This window comes from Diabrotica virgifera, chromosome 7 (genome assembly GCF_917563875.1).
Source record: "Diabrotica virgifera virgifera chromosome 7, PGI_DIABVI_V3a".
In the NCBI taxonomy this organism is placed as follows: domain Eukaryota; kingdom Metazoa; phylum Arthropoda; class Insecta; order Coleoptera; family Chrysomelidae; genus Diabrotica; species Diabrotica virgifera.
Genome location: NC_065449.1, coordinates 225,628,672 through 225,656,669, shown reverse-complemented (window position 1 = coordinate 225,656,669; position 27,998 = coordinate 225,628,672). Strand labels below are relative to the sequence as shown.

Here is a 27,998-nt window from a genome sequence, read left to right as displayed (position 1 = left end):
TTTATTATATACGCGTAGAACTAATATTGGAAGATTTCTATTAATGTACATTTAATGAAACATACCCTAACCTGTTTCTTTAAATTTGTATAAGTGGAATATAAAGCGTTTTTATAAAGCACACTTGTTCGGATTACACTCTAACTGAGGTCGAAAAAAGGTGACATTTTGGCATAAATTGGTAACATTTATTTGACAGTTGCGGTAATAAGTTAATTATTGTTTTCTATTTCTAAAGTTTATATTTATTTATATTAAATATTAATTTGTTTTGTTGTATAATCCACTTCCACAAAAATTATGTGATATATTTGATTTAAAATGAATTCAAGAATTTTTTGTAATTGGGCAACAATGTCAACTTACTCTGACGTAGATAATGACGTGCAACGGTAAGAATATTGGACGGACTGTACTAGGATATTACTATGGTAATTTGGTCAGTGATATTACATGTTGTTACCCAGACTTGGGCTGTGAAATTTGATACGATCAATTACCTAGAGGCGTTTGAAATTTAATCGTATAGAATATAAAAGAATGCCTTGAATATTATGGACACTGGACAGCGATTCAGACCAACGAAGCTAGGTTAAAAAGAGCAAATGCCGATTTCAAAGGTAAGGTTCAACGGTAATTACAACAAAAGTTGTCTAATAATATAATAACACATTCTGTATATTGTATGATTTTTAATAATTAGCACATTCCAAAAATAAAAACTTAATTTTCAATTACATTAAATTCTATATCTCCATAACAACCACTGTTCAAATTTATTTCCATCGATGTTTCGTCAATGCTAACACAGTTATCTTTTCCACACTGTTCGGAGTAAATTTTGCTTGTCTGATTCTTTGTAATCATGGGAAAACGTTGACTTTTTTGTATTACTTGTGGTTTATTAACTAACATTATTTCTGGGTCTTCACATGATTCTGACTTGGTGGCCCAAATTAATCTAAAAAAGTGTATAAATGTAAAATCTCGGTGGCACCCAAAATCTCGACACGCCAGAAACCCGATAAACTAAAATCCCGATATACCAAAATTTCGACATGCCAAAATCCCGAAATGCCACAATCCTCGCATAAGCAAAAATCCCGACCACTACATTTTGAATATTTATTTTTTCTTTTTCACATGCCGTAATAGTATATTAAGTATGGAGAACGGTAATGGTTTTATACCGATCGAAGACAATTGTTTATTAGACAATTATTGTCTGAGATCGGTTACCCTTAACCTTCGACATGCCTATAACGTTTTTTGCACGATTGATACCATTATAAATTATAAAATTAAACATTTTCGTCATATTGACTAGTTTCATTCATTTTATCAAGATAGATACTTTGGTTGTTGGGTAGTAACTAGGGTGCATAACAACAATGGAGAATTGAGTTTTTATTTAGTTGTCAATAATTTTAAGTACAATTTTGATTATTATAAATTAAAATATGAGCGAAAGTGAATTTGAAGAAATTGAACGGGCTTGGGAAGAAGGGTGTTCCGCAATTATTCCCGAAAATTCCAAAATCCGTTATCAAAATACCTACCAAAGTTTTAAAAAATGGTGCGAAGGCAAGAATTTAAGAATCGAAGAAAAGACTCTATTGGCATATTTCGTTCAAAGACATATGCAGTTGAAAGCTCCTGGAAGCCTCTGGGCAGAATATTCAATGATTAAATCCACCGTTTTTCTTTATAATGGCATTGATATTTCCAAGTTTTCAACTTTGATCGCGTATTTGAAGAGAAAAATTAACAAATTGTACCATAAGTTTCAATATTAATAAATAATTCGTTAGTTTTCTTTATTCTTTCAAAAAATAAATTAAAATTAAGAGATTTTTTAACTCGACGGTAAGTGAATTATTTACCGTCGAGTTGGAGTATTTACCGTCGAGTTGGATTACTTACCGTCGAGTTGCTAGTAAATGTCACCTACTGACGTAAAATCTGTCACGGTAAACAGTCAAAAATGATCAATCGTGCAAAAAAATTAATTACTTACTTACTAATAAGTACGGGTACTAATTATTATGTATTTTTAAAGAGAAAACTATTAAACACTTCATTTTATAATGTAACAGCTGTACTTACTAAAATGGACGGTTATGACTTGATAATATCTATTATATGAAAGTAAACTTGAATAATTGAAGATTTGATTATTAGGGGAGTGCAATTAGAACGAAAACATGCATTGTTTCGGAAAAATTCAAACAAGCTTATATGTTAGGGGAGTGCATATAGATTTTCACTTCTGAAAAAATCAAACAAGATAGAACTTTTTGTAATTTCATTAAGAAATGTTTAATAAACAACATATCAAAAAGTTCTACTCGAGAAGTGGGTGCTTCATTTTTTATTAAATAAATGAAATGCGAAATTAGATGTTTTTTTCTAAATAACTCCGAAAATATAAATTTTAGAACAAAACTGACTTGACCATTGAAATATTCAGAAAATTTTACAAGAAAACATTATACAGGGTGTTTCATTGGGAAAGTAACATACGCTAACTGTAGAAAGAGAACACTTAGGCGGTCTCAAAAATACCATACTTAATGGGTCTTACTCCATTAATAACAAAGATACTGGGTGTTTTATCTATTTTGCCATTTTCTTAATTGGTTCATAACTTTTTAACCACACTGTATGTGTATTTTATATTTGGCAAGCAAATATCATTTAAGGTGTACAATAAATTAATTTATTTACAATTGTAAAAAATCCAGGTCCGGATTAAAAAATATTGGAAAAATTTTCCGACCCCAAAATAACCCTGTACATTAAATTTTTTTAAAATGGATTTTTCAGTTGAAAAGAGGATAAAAAACTAAATTCAGTAGTGTACTTTGAATTTTCGGCAAAATGATTTTTCTAGAAAAATTTTGAATTTGAATTCTGAAATTAAGTGAATTGCGAGAGCTCTAAGTAGAAAAAAATTGAAATACAACTTACAACTTGTCATACACACTGTATATTGATTTTATATTTAACAGCCGAATATTCTTTTACGTGTCCAATCAATTAATTTGTTTACAATTATAAAAAATCCAGGTCCGGATTAAAAAATATTGTGTAAATATTACGACCCAAAAAACACCTTGTATATTAAATTTTCTTAAAATGGATTTTGCATTTGAAAAATTATCAAAAACAAAATTAGTGGTATACTTTGAATTTTCGGTAAAATGATTTTTCTGGTAAAATTTTTAATTTGAATTCTGAAATTATGTCAATTGCGAGAGCTCTAAGTAGAAAAAATTAAAATGTGACTTAATTTTAATTAATACCATTATTTAATCTAAATTGCGAGATTAAAGCAATTGCGAGAGCTCTAAGTAGAAAAAATTAAAATGTTACTTAATTTTAATTAATACCATTATTTAATCTAAATTGGTAAAATGTTAATATTTTAGTGTTTTTTATTATGTGTGAAAAATAGTTTTGGCGAATATGCATCTTTCAATAATGAATAAATAATAAAGGGTCAATGAAGAATACATCACTTTAATCAACAAAATAGCTAAAAATTATAACAAAACAGCGACAATTTGCAGCATAATAACTATTCAAAACTAAACTACTTATTCAAAATTACCACCAACAAAAATTATTTTTTTTTATACGTAGGTACGGTAAATTTTTGTAGGTAGTTAGATACCTAGTGTCATGTTTACTGTGTGTGTTGAGTAAGTGTCTTGTTACTTTGCAAAGGCAACGTCATTGTCTTTGCAAAGAGACGCTAATTGTATCCGAACGTTTGCGGTCCCTCCGGTGAGTACCGATCTCATAAGGACATAAACTATTTTCATTTATTAATTTATAATAAACGAAAAATTTCTGACCCTGGTGAGATTCGAACTCACGACCATTCGGATCTTTCGATCCAAAGGTAGGCGCTCTTACCACTGAGCCACAGAGGGGGTCATCAAAAATTATTGTTATGTGTGCAAATGTTAATATTTTACCAATTTAGATTAAATAATGGTATTAATTAAAATTAAGTCATATTTTAATTTATTTTACTTTGAGCTTCGCAATTCACAGAATTTCAGAATTCAAATTAAAAATTTTATCAGAAAAATCATTTTGCCGAAAATTCAAAGCATACCATTAATTTTGTTTTTCATCCTCTTTTCAAATGCAAAATCAAGTTTAAAAAAATTTAATATACAAGGTGTTTTTTTGGGTCGGAATATTTACACAATATTTTTTAATCCTGACCTGGATTTTTTATAATTGTAAATAAATTAATTGACTGGTCACCTAAAAAAATATTCGCGTGTTAAAAATAAAATCAATATACAGTGTGGTTGACAAGTTGTATGCTGTATTTCAATTTTTTCTACTTAGAGCTCTCGCATTTCACTTAATTTTAGAATTCAAATTCAAAATTTAACCAGAAAAATCATTTTGCCGAAAATTCAAAGTATACCACTGAACTCAGTTTTTTATCCGTTTTCAACTGAAAAATCCATTTTAAAAAAATTTAATGTACAGGGTGTTGTTTTGGGGTCGGAAAATTTTTCCAATATTTTTTAATCCTAACCTGGATTTTTTACAATTGTAAATAAATTAGTTTATTGTACACCTTAAATGATATTTGCGTGCCAAATATAAAATAAATATACAGTGTGGTTAAAAAGTTATGAACCAATTAAGAAAATGGCAAAATAGATAAAACACCCAGTATCTTTGTTATTAATGGGGTAAGACCCATTAAGTATGGTATTTTTGACACCGCCCAAGTGTCCTCTTTCTACAGTTAACGTATGTTACTTTCCCAATGAAACACCCTGTATAAAGATTTTTCTAAAATTAAATCTGTAGCTTCTATATTTTCTTTATTTATAACGCTAAAGTCACCCCTCTCACAAACATTGGCGCACTGTTAAACTAGCGTACGGCGAAGTGCAAGGTTGAGTTATTTTAATGTAATTCTTTAACTGATCGATCAAATGAAATTTTAGACATTGGACATGAAAGAAGAATAATTAAGCTATCTTATGGTTATAATAAAAAGAAATAAAATGTATGGGCATAAGTACGGTGTGGGCTGAAAATGAGACTTACATGAATTCTGTTTAAAAGTTATTTAAAAATGTGTAACTAATACAATTTTTCTTATATAACTCTCAATTTTGCACAACTTAAATCTCTCTCTTTTCCTCCTCCTCCGTTGTTGTTGTTGAGAGAGATTCTCTCTCTTTTCCTCCTCCTCCGTTGTTGTTGTTGAGAGAGAGAATCTCTCTCTTTTCCTCCTCCTCCGTTGTTGTTGTTGAGAGAGATATTACTCAAGTTTGAACAGGTCTATTACAGCTTTATAGGTGTTTTTTAAAGCTTAGGATGTAGTATTTAAAATGCCCTAAATTATTTTACTTTAGAAATGAAATACACTATTTCTTTTTGAGAAAATTAAGAAAGATAACAAAAATGTAATACAAAAACCGAAAATTACCAGCTAAAAAAATGTTTATACAAAGTGATCAAAACTTTTTCTGTAAAAATTACCTAAAATACAATTAATAATAAGCTTCAACAATAATAAATGTTCAACAAAAAAATTTTTTTTAGCTCTTATACAGTATGTCTGCGTAACTTTGAACCTATTGATAATTTTTTGAAGATATTCTTCTTTAGCGGCGAATCGATTGAGGGTAAAATTGTACATCAGCCGCACGCCTGCGAACACTGACAATATGTAGTTCTGACAGTATGTAGTTCATTGCTAATCTTTCAAGATAGGTATGTATGTATCTGTAACCGTGCAAATAAGTCATTATAAGAATATATTAATGGTTTTAGGAAATGTATTATTTATTATAATTCTTGTGTTTTTGGATTTGTGTTTCCCTGTAGTAAAATAATAAAATATTATATAAGCATAACATTTTTACACTATATGTCGCCGTGTTGTGTAATTATATCCGAAACTTACATGTCTATTTCTAGAGCCTCGGTGGAGTAGTGAGAAATGCGTTAGCAATGAGATTGGAAGGTTGCGGGTTCAATTCCTGGGCAATTCATATTTTTTTTTTATTTTTGGTTGTTTTAATAAAAAATTTTTGAAAGTGGTAGATAAGAAAGTTAGTTTGATTTTTAAATAAAATACAAATAACCTTTTAAGTATATTTACTTCGTTTAAATTACCTATTATATAATAGAAGAATATCTTCTTACGTGCGTACAAAGTACACACACATACTTTTTTTATTATCAGTCTTACGAAAAGAAGTTTTTCTTTATAAAATACTCTGCATCATATATGATCTAAGATGCAACTATCAAATATAAAATTTTATTAATTTTATACGTGGTTTGTCAAAAAATATGAATTTCACTCAAGAGTAAAGTACCTCTATAATTTACAATATTGAAAATTTATATTAAGAAAAGTTGTTTGGAAATAAAAAATATGTTTCAGTGTTCAATTACATCCTTCTAATTAAAATATTGTGAATAATAAACGCACTTAACTCTTAAGAAAAATTCATATTTTTTACATACCTCGTATAAAACTGAAAAAGTTTGATATCTGATGGTTATATCTTAGATTTTAGACCAGGTAGAGCATTTTATGAAGAATAACTTTTTTCGTAAAATTGATAATAAAATAGTTACAATAATTGAAATAAAATGATGAAGGCTATCCGTAATTTGAGAAAAAATTGATTTTTTGTTCGATTAGAATGATGTAATTATATATTAAAATATAGTTTTTAATTTCAAACAACTTTTCGTAATAGCATTTTTTGATATTCTGGAATATAAATGCACCTACTTTACTCTTTAAAGAAATTCATATTTTTGACATAACTCGTATAAAATTGATAAAATTTAATATCTGATGGTTGAGTTTTAGATTTTTGACTATCCAGAGTAGGTATTTTATGAAGAATAAGTTTTTTTCGTAAAATTGATAATAAAAAAGTTTTCCATGTGGTTCCTAGTCGTTTAAAATTTATTTCATCTCTGAAGTAAAATAATCTAGTGCATTTTAAAGATGACATCCTAGGCTTTAAAACAGTACCTATAAAACTGTAATAAATATGTTCAAACTTGAGTAATACCGTCTTAAAGTGGTGGCAATTCTGTAAAATAACGAAGTTTCAAAAATTACATTTTTTGAGACGTCGTATTATTTGAATTAAATTTTTGAGGTTTGTTAAAGGTCAGCTGTGCAAAATTAAGAGTTTTATAAGAAAAATTGTATTTGTTTTTAACACATTTTTAAATCATTTTTAAATCAAATTCATGTAAGTCTCATTTCCGCCCACAGCATACTTATGCCCATACATTTATTTTCTTCTTATTATAACCATAAGATAGCTAAATTATTCTTCTTTTAGGATCAATTTATAAAATTTCATTTGATCCATTAGTTAAAGAATTACATTAAAATAACTCAACCGTGCACTTTGCCGTACGCTAGTTTACAGTGCGCCAATGTTTGTGAGAAGGGTAACTTTAGAGTTATAACTAAAAAATTATAGCAGCTACAGATTTAATTTTAGAAAAATTTTTATAGAAGGTTTTTTTGTAAAATTTTCTGAATTTTTCAACAGTCAAGTCAGTTCTTTTCTACAATTTATATTTTCGGAGTCATTTAAAAAACATCTAATTTCGCAGTTCATTTGTTTAATAAAAAATGAAGCACCCACTTCTCGAGTAGAACTTTTTGATATGTTGTTTATTAAACATTGCTTAATAGAATTCTAAAAAGTTCTATATTGTTTGATTTTTTCCGAAGTGAAAATCTATATGCACTCCCCTATATATTATACTGAACTATACATATATTGGCAAGAAAAGAAAAATAATTTAAAATAAAAATGTATACCATTTTTATTCAGTTGCAATGCGGAGGCAAAACAATCTTACTTTTCAATTAGAATACGGAGTGCAGTCCAGTCCCTTGAATCGCGATTTTCGGCTCTTATTGGAGCCTTCATCGGAAGGAACGTAGGCACTGTTCTCCATATTTTAACTGATTCGTATCGAGAGGTTTTCCCACCCATTGCAACTGAAGTGATGATAGTAGGTGGCTAGCGATATCTGGCATTGAAAGACGAAGTAGTTTTCAATCCTAATAGTAAATGATTAATATTGAAAATATTAAAAATATTACTAAAAGACTTTTAAATTGAAAACTTATTGGTACACTTTCCTGGTGACACCTCCAAGACTTCTACAATTTGCAAGTCAAATGGATGCTGCAGTGAAGACGAGAGGGAAGGAATTCTACACTAAAAATAATTTAATTCATGGATCTTCCGTTAGATATTTTATTGAATATTTCTGTTTTGAAAATATGGCGGACTTTTTGATTTGTATGGATTTTGGCTGTCGGGATTTCGGCTCCCGAGGTTTTGGGGTCGACCCGTAAAATCTATAGACAAAAATATAATTCAACTTTTGAAGAGGTTGCCTATCGAGGCCATAGTAAGTGAAACAAACAAATAGACTTACTCACAATCACTTTTATGTGCCCCAGATGACCGGTTCGCATTTACAATATGCAAAGTATTATCAGGGCCTAGATTCCGTGCACTGTAGATATCTACATGTCGCTTTCTATCGATATTTGAATATCAAAATATTTGAATTTTTAGCTTTAATTGAATTATTTTCTAGTTTTGCTAGGTTATACTCTAATTGATAAACTAGAGCAAAACTAGAAAATAATTCAATTAAAGCTAAAAATTCATTTATTTTGATATTCAAATATCGATAGAAAGCGACATGTAGATACAAGGGCGCCCATATAAAAATTTTTAGGGGGGGCCAAACGTGAAGATGTTGCACATTACATTTTGTATATTTCGGATGACAATATATACAGTAGACTCTCTCTATAACGAACACGGATATAACGAGGTTTCGCTTATAACGAGCTACATTAGGTATCCCATGAAATCCCTATTGAACTATAACGCTCTATAACGAGGCATATTTGGTTATAACGAGGAAAATTTAAATTGAAGAATACTTGTCTTTACCTGTTTTTAGCGTTGTAATGGTCATAAATAAATAAATGCCTTAACTACCTGTACATAGAAATGCCCAACGTCTATCTTATTATCGAGGCCAGTGCTATAATAAACTCGGCCACCTGTAATAAACATCTGCCTGTTTATCGACCGATATTGAATACTATAGGAAATTTACAATCTATGGCGGCGAAGTCTCATTGTTCACTGTTCAGGTTGACCATCGACACATAATAAACTACGTAAGAGGCATCAAAAAATTTCATTATTATTATTGTTTGATATAACGAGATCCGCTTATAACGAGATCATTAATTCACCATTTCAGTTCTCGTTATAGAGGGAGTCTACTGTAGTTTAAACCACATAAAAAACCTAGTTTGAACCCTGTTGTGAGGAATTATTCATACATTTAAACACTAGACCAAGTTTTTAAATGGAAATGTCATGGGTACCACAAAAGTTGGGCCTCTCTTTAAAACCCGTTTGAAAAGAACACAATGCTTGCAAAGCCTTCCCTTCAACTTTGGCGAGCAGACTAACCATGAGTATGTGTCGAACCAAGTTTTTACTTTAAAATCTTAAAAAGGAGCCCCCTTTATTTTTGCCGATATAGAATCCTTATGAAAAATAAGGCACACATATTCCAAACATTTTTAGAATTGTTGATAGATGGCGCAAATAAATCGCATTTTCCGAATATAGCGCCATCCGTCAAGTCAACAATTCTAAAAAAGTTCGAATAAATGTTACTTATTTTTTGAGGAGGAAACTCAATCTGCAAGAAAAAACGGGGGTTCCTATTTAAGATTTTAAAGTTAACTTTCACCGCACCTCCGGAGTGTGGAATGAAAAATCCTGTTTGGTGTCATTCTATAGATTTTTGAAAAATATTAAAACACGTGTTTTTTAGTTTTTATTTGGAAGTATATTTCTCGAGATATTAGACCGTTTCTATAATTTTGCTGTGGTATCACGATATACCGTTTTTTTCCGATTATAGCGCTATCTATCCACAATTCGCAAAATGGCTCGAATAAAATTTGCTTATTTTTACAAGGAAAATCCAAATCTGCAACAAAAATTAGGGGTTCCATTTAAGATTTTAAAGTTACCCCCCGTTCCACACCCAGGGGTTGAAGTGGTGGACTTGTTTAGTGTCATCGCATAGATTTTTGAAAATTATTGAACATGTATTTTTCAGTTTTTCGATCCGATGTTCATTTCGCGAATTATTCGGCCTTTCCGCTACTTTTGGGACACCCTGTATATAACACTCATTCATCATGAAAGATCGCCTGTTTTTCATTTAAATAAAATTGTTCTGTTCATCATAATGAACACTTTAAAAATAATCTACTTATTAAAAAAATACTTTTGCAAACTAAATTTTGACTACCTACGCTCAATAAATTTTAAAAATTATTTTTCAGTATGAATTTTTTCAAAATATAAAATATAATTACTATTTTATACCAGTTGTTAAAGACAAATGGCTCATTAGTGATTATCGATCAGAGATCGGATTTCTTGCTGATATGGTTTTTTTGCAGTATTATAAATGATTCATTTAATTTGTAATTTTGGGTGTCAATTACAGTGTATATGTTTCCCACGCCTCTAATCTCTTTCAATGTTTTCGTTAGTAGCATACCGTGATTGTGGGAAATGTGTATTATGCACATTCCATACAGACCACTGTCGCAGACACAAAGATTTTCTGTTAAACTATTAATAACTACCCAATATGTGAATTTTTTTATTAATAAATATGTTGTTTCCAATTTATCTCTCAAAATTATCCAATATTGTTTTGACAAAAATACGTTTATGTAATATAAATTTAATTTTTTTCTTTCCCGAAAAGCTAGGGGGGGGCCACGGCCCCCCTACCCGTGTGTATGGGCGCCTATGTGTAGATATCTATAGTGCACGGAATCTAGGCCCAGGTCTCGTTGGTGTAGTAAACTTAACTGATACAATTACAAATACTCCATTAAAATGTTACATGTTTTAAGCCGTACCTTGCATTTGTTAGAGGAGTCAATTTTATTTCTTTAATGTGTAATTGTGTAGGGGGGATCAGTAGGAGCTTAAGTTCAAGTTTTTGGGGCCGCCACCCTTGTCCCCCGGCCGCCATCTTGGAAATGGTGTGCGAAGGGGTTTCGCGCTATATCTCGTAAACTACCAACCCTACGGAAAATCTGATTAAATGTAAAATGTAGCAAATTAAATTTTCTACAATTTTATTTCTATCATTTTTTATCGTCAAGTGACCAACAAAAAAGATATGAACAAAAATATGTAAAAAAATTTTAATAAGATTCCTTTTGGAGGTTATAACTTTTTTTCAGTTCATTTTAAAATAAAATAACATTATAGCAATTTTGTAGAGGGTTTTTCAGCGAACAATTTACACTATAAATTTGTTTAATTATATTTATTTATATAGGTGTTACAGCGCTCCAAACTTGACCAGATTCTCGAATGCTCATAGGGATATAATAAAAAAAAGTTAGGCTTACTTTTCTATCTATATATATTTTTTATTTATACAATTTATTATGATTTTAACATTCCTATGCTACTATTAATCTGTTTTTGACCTTTCTCCCCACTATAAAACTTATAACCCGAAGCATATATAGAAACGGCCCAAGAAGTTGTTTGAGGACAAATTCGCCGGTTTAGAAGAAGAATGACGCAACCGCATATTGCAAAATTCTTAAGAAGAGCAAAAAACGAATTTTTGTTATCAAAATCATAAAGTATGATCAAAATTAGCCATTCACCACACCGTGGTCAGGATCTCGAGATATAAGCGTTTTTTGGGGTGTGCCGCTTGTATATGAAGTAACATAACTTTTTTCCTATTGTATATTTAGACTTAAAATTTTCCAAAAAACTTCTTCATAAATTATATTTTATTGTTGTGTTGATTAAAATTATAAACTAAAAAGTTTGTCACTCAACTTTTTTAAGTAAACATGAAACTAACGAAATATGATGACAAAATGTTTAAAAACTAACAACTCCTTTTTTAATGTGTTTAAATATTTAGAACAAATCACATTGTTATCTACATACTTCAGAGATTAAACAGTAAAATTTTCAAAAGGAAATATTTACAACGACCGAAGATACAGCGAGGTAAATTTGAAAAATCATCAAAATTGATTTTCGGCATTTTTGTATAAAATTTGATTTTTGAACATGTTCCACCAAATCTAGATAAAAATAAACTTCATATTCGGATTCAGCGACCTCGAAAACATAAAAATAGACCAAAATTAGTCCTTCACCTTAAATTTGATTTTCGTGGTCGGCATAAAGATTGCCGACGCTCGACTAATATACAGGGTGTCCAGGAACTCTACCGACAAACGAAGACAGGAGATTCCTCAGATAATTTTAAGATAATTTAACCCAATTCACCTAGTCCGAAAATGCTTCCTAAAGGTAGACTTCCGCACCAAGAGACCGAGACAGGAGACCGCGACAGGCGACAGATAGGCGAGGTCTCCCCACGACTGCTCTCAATGCAATTATATCAGGGTAGTTCTGCAGCCCGCGACCGAGACCAGCGACAAACTATCGTCTATTCGCGACCTATCTGTCGCCTGTCGCGGTCTCCTGTCTCGGTCGCTTGGTGCGGAAGTCTACCTTAAGGGAGCTAGAGCTCTTTGAAGATGGCGTCATGTAATTAGTTTTTCTTAAATACCTCCAGAAGGCTTCTATTAAGAAAAACGAAAATTGGTATACATATTTACTTTCCAGAAATGAATCGATTCCATCCATTGCTAATTTCTAGTACAGGTCATAGGCGTCCGTTTTGGGTAGGGCAACGGTTATTTTATCGCTTAACTTTTTTGTCTTTAATTTTTAAGCATTTTTGACTCTGAATTATTTAATTGTGAGTTATTCTAGTACTAAAAGGTACTCTTTAGTTTAAGTCGATAGGACACACCGTTTTCTAGAAAAATCGATTTGAAAATTTTTCGTTCCTTGAATTTAAAAAAAAAAAGATTAAAAAAAAACTATTTAGAAAGATGAAAACTGGTACATTTATTTATATTCCAGAGATTAATCGATTTCATTAATGGCGAATTTCTAGTACCGGTCATAGGCGTCCGTTTTGGGTAGGTCAACAGTTATTTTATAGCATACCTTTATTGTCTTTAATTTTTAAGTATTTTTGACACGAGATTATTCAATTATGAGATATTCGAGTACTAAAAGTTACTCTTGCTTTAAGTTGGTAAAATACATCGTTTTTTTTTTAATTTTTTTTAACTTTTTTTTTCAAATTCCCAAAACTAAAAACTTTCAAATAGATTTTTCTAGAAAACGGTGTATCCTATCGACTTAAAGTAAGAGTACCTTTTAGTACTAGAATACCTCACAATTTAATAATCCAGTATCAAAAATGCTTAAAAGTTGAAGACAAAAAAGTTATGCAATAAAATAACCGTTGCCCTACCCAAAACGTACGCCTATGACCGGTACTAGAAATTCGCAATGGATAGAATCGATTCATTTCAGGAAAGTAAATAAATATACCAATTTTCGTTTTTCTAACTAGAAGCGTTCTGGAGGTATGTAAGAAAAACTAATTACATGGCGCCATCTTCAAAGAGCTCTAGCTCCCTTAGGAAGCATTTTCGGACTAGGTGAATTGGGTTAAATTGTCATAAAATTATTTGAGGAATCTCCTGTCTTCGTTTGTCGGTAGAGTTTCTGGACACCCTGTGACACACAAGAAGACTCTCATTCACACTTAAAAGACCTTTATTCGACCCGTTATGGAGTACAAATTATGCATCTACTCTCTTTGTGCTAGATCAAAACAAGAGAGGTTGTTGGGGGCAGAACGTAGAATCTTGCGTAGATGCAACTATGAGCACTGGCGATACCCCTCAAACGAAATCCATAACATCTCAAACATCCCCAAAATCACCGAGAGAATAAACTCTCTGAACAGGAACTTCACAATCAAAGTAATCAACGGCCCCCCCTCCGACACACAAGAATCTCTCAAATGTTCCTGTTCATCTTCCGGCCACGTACTCTGCCGAACGCCCAAACACAAAAAGATTCATTTACCGTCTGTTCTAATGCAAACATGCATTGACGAACTCCCGGCAGAGTACGAAAACATCCTTAAGGCTACTCCGTTAGCCTTCCGTACCCACCTACAACATATCCTCTTCCCTACCCCGAACAGGGAGAAGTTGGTTTTTTGCGGTTTTCCAACTTTATTGCACAATTATACCTGTTCGTCCCAAGAAAATAGCCGCAACTATTTTCTCCACTCGAACGCTCACTGTCCACGCTTCGCTCAAAAGCCACCTCCTGACCGCCCACGAGGGACGCAGGTTCGCCTGTCGTTGTACAATGGTTTCTAGGGAGACTGGTCGAGAGCAAAGCACGGACAGTACACGTAAATGTCTATGGAACCAACAACAATCCATCAAAACTTTCTTCTCTGTTGACTTTTAGCCTTCTGGACACCACCGTCCGGCATAATCAAGGAAAAACACCAGGATACGACACTTGCCCCAGTGTGTTTTTCGGACTGTTTGCTTTTACTGCCACACAATACATTCACGACAAACCCTGAAGAGGACAAAATCCTAAACGGGGACGCACATTGAACGCATTTGTTCTTAGCAATTATCTAGACAAGCAAATCAAACAATGTTGGACTGGGACACCCTGTAAAGATAGAAAAGCATTTTTTTTATTGTATTCCTATGAGAATTCGAGAATCTGGTCAAGATTGGAGCGTTGTAAAACCTAGATAATAAATAAAATTAAACAACTTTATAGCGAAAATTGTTCATTGAAATATCCTCTACAAAATTGATATACTGCTATTGTATTTTAAAATGAACTGAAAAAAAGTTATAACCTCCAAAAAGAAACTTCTTACAAAATTTTCTCATATTTTTGTGTCTAACTTTTTTGTTGGTCACTTGACGATAAAAAGTAATACATAGAAAATTGTAGAAAATTTAATTTGCTACATTTTATGTGTAAATCAATTTTTTGTATGATTGCTAGTTTAGAAGATACAGCGCGAAAACCCTTTGCACCCCTTTTTCCAATATGGCGGCCGGGGGACAAAACCCCAAAAACTTGAACTTAAGCTTCTACTGAACCCCCTACACATTAAAAAAATAAAATTGACTCCTCTAATAAATGCAACCTAAATGTAACCTTTTAATGGACTAAAAAAGCCAGAATAAGTAGGATATCTGGAGCACTCTTAAAAATGGTTTTAACTGCTTCGTTTGAGCGAGACTACCACTTTCTGAACTAATTTTTGTTGAAATTTTACCGTGTTGGATAGGCGGGATGTAACCTGATAAATTTCCCTTGTCATTCTTAGCTCTTAAAATTCGTTGGCTTGCAAATTTTAGAAGCCACGAATGGTGTTACCAGAAGATTAGTTCTAATATAGTTTAATTTTCAATATTGTTAATATTGAAAGTAAAACTTTTGTTCGTATTTAGCAGATGCCGCCACGGCATCCATGTTATCATGATCTTTCGTTTGAGAACCGAGGCTGCCGGCATAAATTTTAGTTTTTCATAGAGAATCAAATATGCGCTCTCTGAGGAAACCCCAATAAGGGTAGAAACTAGTTAGATGGCTTTTGGTACTCTCTGAACTAATTAAAGTAAGACGGCTCTTGTTTCGGTTCACAACGAAATGGTTATTTATTACTACACTAAGCATCAAAATTAACGCACCACCTTAAAAATGGGAAATTTTTGATGTCTCGTATTTCCTAAACCTGTAGTCCAATTAGAGTGACTTTTTTAGTATATTATAGCTTTATTCTTTAAGAATATCGATATAACAATATTGTTGCTAAATAGGTAAGTTTCATTCTATACCGGGCCTAAAAATAATAGTGTGTTTTTTCCGCAAAGTTTGGAACACCCTGTGGAATATTCTAACGTATATAAAATATTGAAATTAAAACTCGACTTAGGGCCGGTTGTTCGAACGCTAATCAAGAAGTTGATTATAATCAATCATTTATTGTAATCAATTTTCTTGATGGGAATCAAATCGCGACATGAAAAATACATGTAAAACACTAATCAGTTATTGATTGTAGGTAAAACAGTAATTAAAATATAGCCGCAGCTCTTAAATTATTAAAAATTGCTTATTATTATTATTGATTTGTAAGCAAAAACAAGAAATTAACATCAGAAAGAGTTTAGTTATGTTTTATTTTAAATTAAAACCAAAATAATAAAATAAATCAGTCAACATAACCTCAAAATGCGACATCTGTCAGAAGTACGCTTAATCAAATATAATTGTAATTAAATATTTGATAATGATCAGTTTTGATTAGCGTTCGAACAACCGGCCCTTAGGCTTTCTTAACACTTTGCTTTTCAATTCATTCGCTTATTAGTGGAGTCAATGAAGGTGGATATGAGTTATTACCACAGATTTCGTTGAACCTCCATCGATTTTCATAAAAATTGGTGAGTGGTTAAAGGATACCTCAAGGAACAAAGGTGACATAGTGCCAACTTGCGCTTTTTGCATTTTAGGGGTGAAATACACCCCTTTTTTAAAAATTATTTTTTAGATTTCTGAAAGTGCAGTCACTGTAAGTGACTGCACTGTAAGTTTTTCCTATTTCGTTGAACCTTCATCGATTTTCATGAAAATCGGTAAGTAGTTAGAGGATACCTCAACAAATAAAAGTTATATAGCATCAACTTGCGCTTTTGCCTTTTAGGGGTGCAATACACCCCTACTTTTTAACTTGTAAAAAATGCAGATTTCCGCAATATGGCGCAAGTAATCTCGTTTAATTAAGAAAAATAAATATTTTTTTTTATATTTATGTGCATGAATAACATTTTTTTTTATTTTTCAAACCTTATAGCAACCAAAAATCCGAAAATTAACTAGTCGCAAATCACGAAAACCTTATTCTTCTATATTTCTGAAAGTGTAGTCACTGAATGTTTTCACCCACGATTTCTTTGAACCTTCATCGATTTTCATGAAAATTGTTGAGTAGTTCAACCGATACCTCAAAAAATAAAAGTGATATGGCACCAAGCTGCGCTTTCTGCATTTTAGGGGTAAAATCCACCTTTTTTTAATGATAAAAATGCAGATTTCGGCATTCTGGCTCAAGCAATCTCGTTTAATTAAGTAAAATAAATATTTTTTTACACTTATGTGCATGATTTATAATTTTTATTAATTTTTCAAACCTTCTAGCAACCAAAAATCAGAAAATTAGCAAATTGACAATCACGAAAAAAATTATTCTTTTATATTTCCAAAAAAACAGTCACTGAAGGTTTTCACCCCTGATTTCGTTGAACCTCCATCAATTTTCATGAAAATTGGTAAGTAGTTAGAGCATACCTCAAGAAACAAAAGTGATGTGGTACCAACTTGCGCTTTTATCCTGGGGGTTGATGTTACCCCTTCTCATGGGTGAACACTATTTTATTAAAAATAACCCCATAATTAGATAGAGGAGTAAATTCTAAGCAAACTTTTTATCAAGTTTATAAATTTTTTATTTAAATAATGTTTCATAATTTAATAAAATATTATTGGTACAGTTAAACCTGTCAATAACGGCCACTAAGAATAGAAAAAATTGGCCGTTATAGAAATGTGGTTTCCTTTTCCACAAATACATAAAATATAATTGAAAATTTATTTATTTTAGTAATTAAAGCCAATCTAATTAAATATATTTCTACAAACAAAGGGAACATACCTTTCATTAGATATCGCAAATCACTTTGGCTGATTTTGTCTGCATATATATTATGTTTGAGGAATCCCTTTTTTTGTGAGACTGGATATAGGACATTTCTCAAGTATGAATTCACATTCATGGTATATCGTTGCTATACAGGGATAATAATCTGTGCAATGTTATGGTACAGGCTACGTTAAATATGAAGTAAATGTGGAAGATATACACTGGTTATTCATTTCAATTTAATTTGATTGTTTTTTAATCGTTTACAATATTTAAAATAATTAATGATATAAAGTTAGGAATTTCAAAAATAAATTCAGTTCTCACTGGCAGGGTGGGAAATAATAAAGTGCCATACAATAGCATTTCATTACAATGCTCATTACAGGCATTACAGGCTGCTCCGTTTGAGAAAACTCATACTCTCAAACTTTGAGAAAACACTCATTCAGTTTCGACCAACCCTGTATTACCTAAAATTAAACGTTTTGCTAGATTAATAATTTTTAACAATAATAGACTATATTAAAAATCACTTGAACATAAATTGATTTTCTGATGTCAAATCACTACAATTATACAAGGGGTGAATATTGCTATGAAATTTGAAAAAAAACATAATTATCTTTTAAACTACTTCGTATAACATCACAAAACCTGATATTTTAAGAAATAAAACATAGAGGAGAATCCAAAAATGTAAAAATATACAGGCTGTTCCATTAAACAAAAGATAATTTTGTTTCACCCTGTCAATATGGGTGGCCCTGTATATTTGGAAATGTATTTAAATTCTGATATTATCTATGCCCCAATCTCTCCTAAATAAACTTTTTTCATATCTCCTACAACAAACGACTAATTGGACTTCCCACAACCTGTATACATACAAAATCTCCGCTATAAATTTTTTTCAAAGAAAATGTTATTGGTTTTTTTTAAATAACTCCGTTAATTTTTGAAACATCAGAATTATCCAAAAACCATTACAAAGATAAGTAAAAGGTCTATAGCACTGTATAAAACATAATTTTGTAAATCCTTTATTTTTTTTTAATACAAGGTGAAATGGCCCCGGTTACATGGTTTTCGCAGTAAAATTTACGTTTTAAATGTTTCTATCTCGGTTATTTTTTGTCGTAAAAAAATATTAAAAAAAAAAAAAGCTTAAATAAAGTTAAAACTAATTTTTTTTTCTGTTAAAAATAATTTCCACCCCCGAGAAGGGGTGGCATCCACCCCCAGGGTAAAAGCGCAAGTTGGCACCATGTCACCTTTGTTTCTTGAGGTATCCTCTACATACGTACCAATTTTCATGAAAATCGATGGAGGTTCAACGAAATCGGAGGTGAAAACCTTCATTGACTCCACTATATGTGTGATAATAAAAAAGTTATGTACTTTAACAACTAGCCATGTTATTCATCAATACAGGGTATTTCTAAATAAGTGCGACAAACTTTAGTTGGTTATTCTGCATGAAAAAATAATGACCATTTGCTTTATAAACATATGTCAGCAAATGCTTCGTTTCCGAAATACGGGATGTTGAATTTTTTCTTACAAATTGACGATTTATTTATTGCTCTAAAACCGGTTGCAATATGCAAATCAAATTTGGTAAGTTTTAAGAGGTAGTTATTGCGCATTTTTTGACATAGAATTAATAATTTTATATTTACCATTGGCGTGCATACGGGCCATATCACCCGATCATATTACCCGTATGCACGCCAATGGTGAATATAAAATTTTTAATTGTATGCCAAAAAATGCGCAATAACTACCTCTTAAAATGTTGTTCTGAAGCTATTTCCTTGTGGCATTTTTATAATTACGTATTTTTTATGGGAAATAAATATACAACATTCACAAGAAATAATACGAGGAAAATAACAATACCATATATAAAAGGACTATCCGAGAAACTTAAAACGATAGGAAATAAATTCAACATTTCAACAACAATCAAAACAACAAACACATTGAGATCTATTCTATCTAAAACTAAACCTAACAATGAACAAGAAAGAACAAAGAATTGCATTTATAGAATACCTTGTGAATGCGAACAATTTTATTTAGGTGAAACATCAAGACCATTAAACGTTAGAATAAGTGAACATCAGTCTTATATTAAAAACAGAGAATTTGATAGATCTCAGATATGTCAACACGCATGGGATAATGAACATAGAGTTCAGTGGAGAGATTCAAGTATAGTCCTGAAAGAATCAGATAGTAAAAAGAGAAAAATCAAAGAAGCGGCTCTAATTATGCTAAATGAAACCAATTGTGTCGCAAATTCCTCGGTAGAATGCAGTAGGATGTGGTTACCCATACTGAAAGAGGAAGTCAATAGAAAGAAAATACCACGATTAGTAAGTCAATAACATATCGAGTTAGTACAAATTTTATATTTTAGTATTACTTATTGTATATCTATGTAATATTAATATTATTTATAATTTAAACATATTAAAGTCAGAATTTGGTATTAGTTTTTTGAAGGTAGATTAAATGTAAGACCAAATACTTACGATGTCGGGATAGTATCACGAGGTTTTTTCCTGGTTTTCCCTCGTGATTTACTATGGAATCTCTAACGCGAGAATTTTACTGTCATCGTTGCATTTGGTTGTCTTTTTAAAGACAGATCACATGCTATGATTTTTTTGCGACGGATATTCTTGAGTTGGGATTGATTTCATGTAATCGAATGAACTATCTTTTGGTAAAGTCGTCCCAGGAACGCAACTCATAAATATTGGCGATATCATTTTAAAGTCTTCTACTTTAAAATGTATAATATACGTCTGAATTGCCAATATAAATGAGTCAGATTAAATAAATTATTAGAAGAATTTTTTTACTTAGCAACAACATGTTTGTTTTATTTTAATAGTATTTTGTATTTTGACAACGAAACCCGATTTGGGTTTCGAAACGTTAATAAATTCATTTTTTAGTAAAATTGTGGCTTATTTCCCATAAAAAATACGTAATTACCTCTTAAAACTTACCAAATTTTATTTACATATCTCAACCGGTCTTAGAGCAATAAATAAATCGTCAGTTTGTAAGAAAAAATTTAACATCCCGTATCTCGGAAACAAAGCATTTGCGGACATATGTTTACAAAGCAAACGGTCATTATTTTTTCATGCAGAATTACTCCTTAAAGTTTGTCGCACTTATTTAGAAACACCCTGTATTGATGAAGAACGTTGCTAGTTGTTAAAGTAGCTAACTTTTTTATTATCCAACATAAGTGAAAGAATCAAAAAGCATGATGTTAAGAAAGCCTAAGGCTACAGTTGAGTTTTAATTTCAATATTTTATATACGTTAGAATATTCAACAGGGTGTTCCAAACTTTGAGAAAAAAAACAAACTACCATTTTTACACCCGGTATCAGTGGTGTCATGGCAAAATTAGCAGTGCCGGAACGTACTGCTAATTTTTGTTTACAAAACCTAAATTCTCTATTATTTTTTTTTCTTTTCTTAACCAGTGCGGGAACGGCGTTCCCACGCGTTCCCGCACCATGACACCAATGCCCGGTATACAATAGGTTTGTTCCAACACGACCGAGAACCGTCACGAAACGGTAATGCTCCTGCGCAGTAAACAAAATCCGTTCCAACAAAAATATGATCGTCATCGGATCGTCTTTCCCACTGTTCCAACAAGAATTGTGATCTTTCGGTGACGGTTTCGTGATGATCATTTCAGTAATCGGGCAAATGCATTTGGACTGACTTGCGCACTAGGACTTAATTCTTTAAAGTTTTTGAGCCTTTGATCGACTAAAAGCACACAAGCTGTCACCAATAAAAATGACAAATATATGATTACCGTCATGGGACGATAACTGGGCGATACAATTACGAACATGCGCACAACAAACGGTACAAGTAGTTTCGTGACGATTTCTGGACCGTCCAAAAGTTCATGTTGGAACAAACCTAATGACACTTATCTGTTTAGCAAAAATATTATTACATCGATATTCTGGAAGAATAAAGCTATCACATATTAAAATAATCACTAAAATCGGACAACAGGTTTAGGAAATAAAAGACATCAAATATGCCCCACTTCTAAGATGGTGCGTTAATTTTGATGCTAAGTGTATAAATAATGCTTTTATATGAATAATAATTATATAACTTACTCTGGGTTATCTTTCGCTTCGATTACATATATAGGATGTTTTTGACTACCAAATGTAGCTACTTTGACTAGAATCCATTTAGTATTACCTATACCTTCCTTTCCGGACAAGACTTGTTCAGGTTTAAGATCATCAACACCCACCAATTTGCTTGTTTTCTTAGATTTAATTTCAACGTTTTTTTGGTCGTCGTTTGCAGCATAGTTGGGATCTGGAAATAGACTGACCGTCATATATATAATATACAGTGTGTATACGTCTACGTAACTTGGAACCATATGGGGAATTTTTTGTTATGAATTTTACGAACAAAATATATTCGTCATGAAAAGCTCTGCGTATTAATTTTTATACGAGGTATGTCAAACACTATGAATTTACTCGAGAGTAAAGTACTTTTTTATTTTATAATATACAAAATTTTAATTATGAAAAGTTGTTTGGAATTAAAAATTATGTTTTAATATGCAAATAAATCCTTCTGGTTGATAAAAACAAATGCAAATATTTCTCAAATTACCGTTACCCAACATCATTTTCCTTTATTACAAATATGATAGCTCTTTTACAAACAGCATATCTATTACATTTAAGGAAAAAAGGAACTGGATTGTTCACACTTTGAGGAAAGATCGATACAATATTAGGGCAGTCCATGAGGGTATTTGACTCCGAATTCCATCCTACTACATCGATTTACTTGATATTTTCAGAGCAAGTAGGGAATAGATCAGGAAACAAAGTCTACCCCATGCCGATGTGCGCTTTTATCTTGGGGCTGGTTCCCACCCCTTCTCGGGGTGGAAAATTTTTTGGTTAAAATAACCACGGAAGTGGCTAGAGAACCTAATTATAAGCAAAAACTGTTCTATAATTTTTTTTAAAACTTAATATAATACTTTTTGAGTTATTCGTGGTTGAAAATTGGCCATTTTCATTGAAAAATGACACTTTTCGGACGGTTTTCTGCGAATACCTTAAAAACTATGCATCTAACAAAAAAACTATTAAAAATATTTTTGTAGCTTATAAAAAAACAAAAGACTAGTTCCTTCACACATCTTATAGTTGTAACACAAAAAGAGATATGGTAGGTGAGAAGAGTTTGTTTTTTGGTGCATGCTCAAATCGGTGTATTCTACTTGAAATAACAGAGAAACGGTCGATTTAAGGTGTATAATACTAAGAATACCTTTTAGAGTGCTTGAAAAGAACTTTAAAATGAGTAATACTAAATGTCGATTACATTCAACCTAAGCGAGATATGCTGCAAAATATTGATGATTAATGCATTTTAAGAAAAAATGGGAAGTATATTTTAACCCCTAATCCATCAGTATTTAAATACATCGTTTTCCTTCTACAATACTCTTTACTATAGTGTTATTTTTATGTTCAAAAAATTGGACGGGTTTAAAATGAATGGTTTTTGAAAAAAATTAGATCAAATTATAGAGCGCATTTTTAAATTTTCTTAAAAATGTTTTTTTCTCCATGTAACTCGAAAATGATAAGATATATGAAAAAAAGATACCAAACAAAAATGTAGGGTTTTTTTAGATAAAAATTTTGTTTTTGTTTCTCATTACTGTATCTCTTATTGTTTTCAAGTTACAGGGAGAAAAAGGAAGCTATTTAAGAACATTTAAAAAAGCGCTCTATAATTTGATCTTATTTTTTTTTCAAAAACCATTCATTTTAAACCCTTTTAACATTTTGAACATAAAAATAACACTATAATAAAAGGTATAGTAGAAGGAAAACGATTCATTTAAATTCTGGTGGATGAGGGGTTAAAAATATACTTTTCATTTTTTCTTAAAATACATTAGTTATCAATTTTTTTGCAGCATATCTCGCTTAGTTTGAATGTAATCGACATTTAATATTGTTCATTTTAAAGGTACATATTTTTAAGCACTACAAAAGGTATTGTTAGCATTATACACCTACAATCGACCGTTTCTCTGTTATTTCAAGTTGAATACACCGATTTGAGCATAAACCAAAAAAACAAGCTCTTCTCACCTACCATAACCCTTTTTGTATTATAACTAGAAGACTTATGATGAAACGAATCTCTTTGTTTTCTTATAAGCTACAAGAATATTTTATATAGTTTTTTTAGTGAGATGCATAGTTTTTAAGGTATTTGCAAAAAAACCGTTCGAAAATGTGTCATTTTTAAATGAAAATTGCAAATTTTCAACCACGAATAACTCAAGGAGTATTGAGTTTTAAAAAAATATATAGAATAGTTTTTGCTTATAATTAGATTCTATAGCCACTTCCGTGGTTATTTAACCGAAAATTTTTTTGGGAACCACCCCCAAGATAAAAGCACACATCGGCATATGGTAGACTTTGAATTAGAAGATAAGTCGAGGCTATTCCCAAAATTTCATTAAAATCCATGCAGTAGGATAGAATTCGGAGGTAATATCCTATTCTTGCTTCCATTGACTGGCGTATATAGCGAGACAAGTAATTGAATGCCAACGAGAGCGGAAAAGAAAGATAGGAAGACCAGACTACAGTTGGAAAAGGACTACAACGAAAGAACACAAAAATATTGGACTAAAATGGTGTAAAGTCAAACATAAGGCAAGAGATAGAAAAGAATGGAAGGAACAAGTACACAGTTATCCAGGGAATACACGAACTAGGGGAGAATACACGAATACACTATGCTAACTGCAAAAAGGGGAGATCTGCATAAAAGTAAATTTTACAGGTAAAAGGTAAAATCTAAATAATCATGTAACCAAATCACTTAGGATTGGATAACTTGGTATACATGTTCAATACAGCTTTATTTACAATGCTGTAAATAAGTGGTAAATAATTTTAATTATAATTGTATAATATTCACGTTTTAATGTTATGTTGTAGAAGTCCCCTTTTTGCAGATAGCTGCAAAATGTACAGCAAGTCAATGGATGTAGGAAAAATATTCATCATTATCACGTTACTCCACAACCCTGGGTGGGTCTTGGCTGACTACAAATTTTTTCCAATTTGTTCGCTCTTCCATCAACCTAGGGTCAAATAAAATGGAGAGTCATTTTTCGGAGATCTGCTTGGATCTTATCTCTCCATCGCATTCTGGGACGTCCGAGTGGTCTTTTGCCTGTAGGAATCTCCTCCCATACCAGTATTACAAGTCTCTCGTTATGAAGTCGGTGCATGTGGCCTGTTCATCTTAGTGGCTATGATTGAATTTCTTGGACGTTATAGGTGTTATTGTAGAGTGCTTTAAATTCGATATTGATTCTGATCCTATAATTAGGTCTGGATCTCGTGTATGAGAAAAAAGTTGATTAATAGCAAGCTGAAAATTTCTTAATAGCTTAAGGGTGTCTAGTCGGACAAACTTATATATGTGGGAACACTGGAACAGGGGCAGTTTTAATTGTGGATGAGGTTAAAAATTTGGAACAGTCAGACCACGAAAACGGCAGATTTATTTTGTGCGACAGAATTGACTTAAACTCTACGAACAGAGATTAAACGCTCATGCAAACATCAGACTGCTATTTATCACCTGTCATAATTCCTGTCATTTGACATTTTCTACATGTTCCACTCATTAAAACGCCCATTTGGTGATAAATAGCAGTCTTATTTTTGCATGAGAGTTTAATCTCTGTTCGGAGAGTCAAGTCAAGTCAAATTTATTCATCACATGCGACATTGTACAAAGTACATGTATGAGACAAGTCAAAGTTTATACAAAAAGTATATAAATTGTAAATACAAAACGTATATACAAAAGTATATAAATTAATAAATAAGACAAAACATACTTAAAAGTTATTTTTAGAATATGGCTCTAGCTCCCAAATGTATTGATGTACACACCTCCGAAAGTTTGGCTGATATAAATTCATTCGTATATATATTGGCAACTTGTTAAAGAAACTTATGGATGCATAATGTGTGCTACCTTCCAACAAAACAGAACGATGTTGTGGAAGCATACAGTGATGGTCTCTGAATCTTGTTGAATAAACATGGTTAAACTGAAATTTATTGAATTCATAAATTTTGCCATGCAAATACATTAAACACGAAAATATATACAGACCAGGAATTGTAAGAATATTGTTTTGTCTAAAGATGCCTCTACAAGAATCTCTAAATTTCATTTTATACATTATCCTAAGAGCTCTTTTCTGAAGTACAAATATCTGCTCTAATTCAGAGGTACAACCCCAGACTTCAATGCCATATTTGGCTATTGAGTAAAAATGGGCAAAGTATACTGTTTTTAATATTGATGTATTAAAGAGAAGTGAAAGAATTCTCAATGCATAACATGCGCTACTTAATCTGGATTTCAAATTAGAAATATGGTTTGACCATTTAAAATTACTGTCTAACAGGACCCCCAGCAACTTCGTGCAGTCTGTTTTATCTATTGCTGCTTGTATAGTGGCTTGATGGTTTAATAAATTATTTAACGTGAAAATCATATACTTTGATTCCTCTTCATTCAAAACTAGTTTGTTGGATAAGAAATAACTGTTGATGGTGGATAGTATCTGTGTAGTTTTATTTTGCAAATTTTGATGGGATGTTGCTGTGACTAGAATGTTGGTATCATCCGCATAACTGATGATGTTAACTCCACTCAGTGAATTACTTACCAAAGCTATATCATTAATATATACTATAAAAAGTAGAGAACCCAATACACTACTCTGAGGGACACCATAATGGATATCCAATGTGTTTGATTCGTTTAAGTCCATTAGATGTTATCTTTACTTTTTGTCTTCTATTTTCTAGGTAGGAAGTAAACCATTTTAGAACTACACCACGAATACCAATCCCCTCAAGTTTTATTAGCAACAAATTATGATCCAAAGTATCAAAAGCCTTGGACAAATCGAGAAATAAACCACATGCCTTCTCTCGTCTGTCCAAGGCATCCAATACTAAGCTGACGAAATTTGCAAGAGCTGTAGTTGTAGACTTAGAAGATGTAAAACCATGTTGAAAATTATGCATGATACTATGCTTTTTTAGGAATGCGTTTATTCTAGTATAAACCAGAGTTTCAATTATCTTTGAAAACACAGATAAGAGACTTATGGGACGGTAGTTTTTAGTATATTCTGGAGAGGAGAGTTTAAGTCTATTATGTCGGACAAAATAAATGTGCCGTTTTCGTGGTCGGACCGTTCCAAATTTTTAACCTGTTCCACAATTAAAACTGCCCCTGTTCCAGTGTTCCCATATATCAAAGTTTATCCGACTACACACCCTTAAACTATTAACAAATTTTCAGCTTGCTATTAATCAACTTTTTTTCATACGCGGGATCCAGACCTAAATGGTTTGTGGTGATGTCGTGATGAGGTCCGAAAATGTTTCTCAGTATTTTTCGTTCCAAACTTCTAAGCTTTTCTTCGTTTGCTTCCGTCATGGTCCACGTTTCGCATTCATATTGTTAGTACAGGTCTGAAGAAGGATTTATAGATTTTGATCTTTAAACTTGTAAGGAAAAATATTACTTTATAGATAATTATTAGAATCTACTTAATAAATTATTCTTACCTACAAGACCTGCCAATGCAATGGCACAGATAATGTACACGGTGAAACACATTCTGAAAATATTTAACTTTTTTCCGAAGCGGAGCTTTATTTATACTACTCCTTGTTTTTTTGTTTGTTTTATTTAAGTGTTTATAAAAACACTGTATGCAGCAAAAAATAATTTAAAAGGAGTTAATGAGTTATTTATGCCACTAACAGGCAAATTAAAAAGGCACACTTTTTAATAATTAGATAACTAAAAAATATAATTGGTATAAATATAACAAAAAATATATTTTCTAGTACGTACATAATATTGTAATCTATTTACATTGTGACTGATAACTTCTTCATTGTTCTTTTATAAAATATTCCCTCATCAACATATCGATACACGAGTTCCACAGATAAACCGGGAGATATTATACAGAAGTTCAGCCACGATTTTCTAAGTCCTGCGTTTTGCAATACTGGAAGGTATTCCAGACGGTGTATACCAAAATGT

General features: G+C 31.6%; 2 protein-coding genes across 3 annotated transcripts in view; one reads left to right on the top strand and one right to left on the bottom strand.

Moving 5' to 3' along the window:
• The window catches only part of LOC114348778 (uncharacterized), an 882,222-nt gene that overhangs the window by 402,415 nt on the left and 451,809 nt on the right, over positions 1–27,998 (top strand). The gene's annotated exons all lie outside the window — the stretch shown is intronic.
• On the bottom strand, positions 673–27,597 carry LOC126888806 (uncharacterized). The gene is made up of 3 exons (XM_050657192.1): positions 27,512–27,597; positions 21,950–22,160; positions 673–961 (listed from the first exon to the last, which is right to left on the bottom strand). The coding sequence occupies exons 1-3, from the start codon at positions 27,561–27,563 to the stop codon at positions 724–726; spliced, it is 501 nt and encodes a 166-aa protein (XP_050513149.1). The 5' UTR covers positions 27,564–27,597; the 3' UTR covers positions 673–723.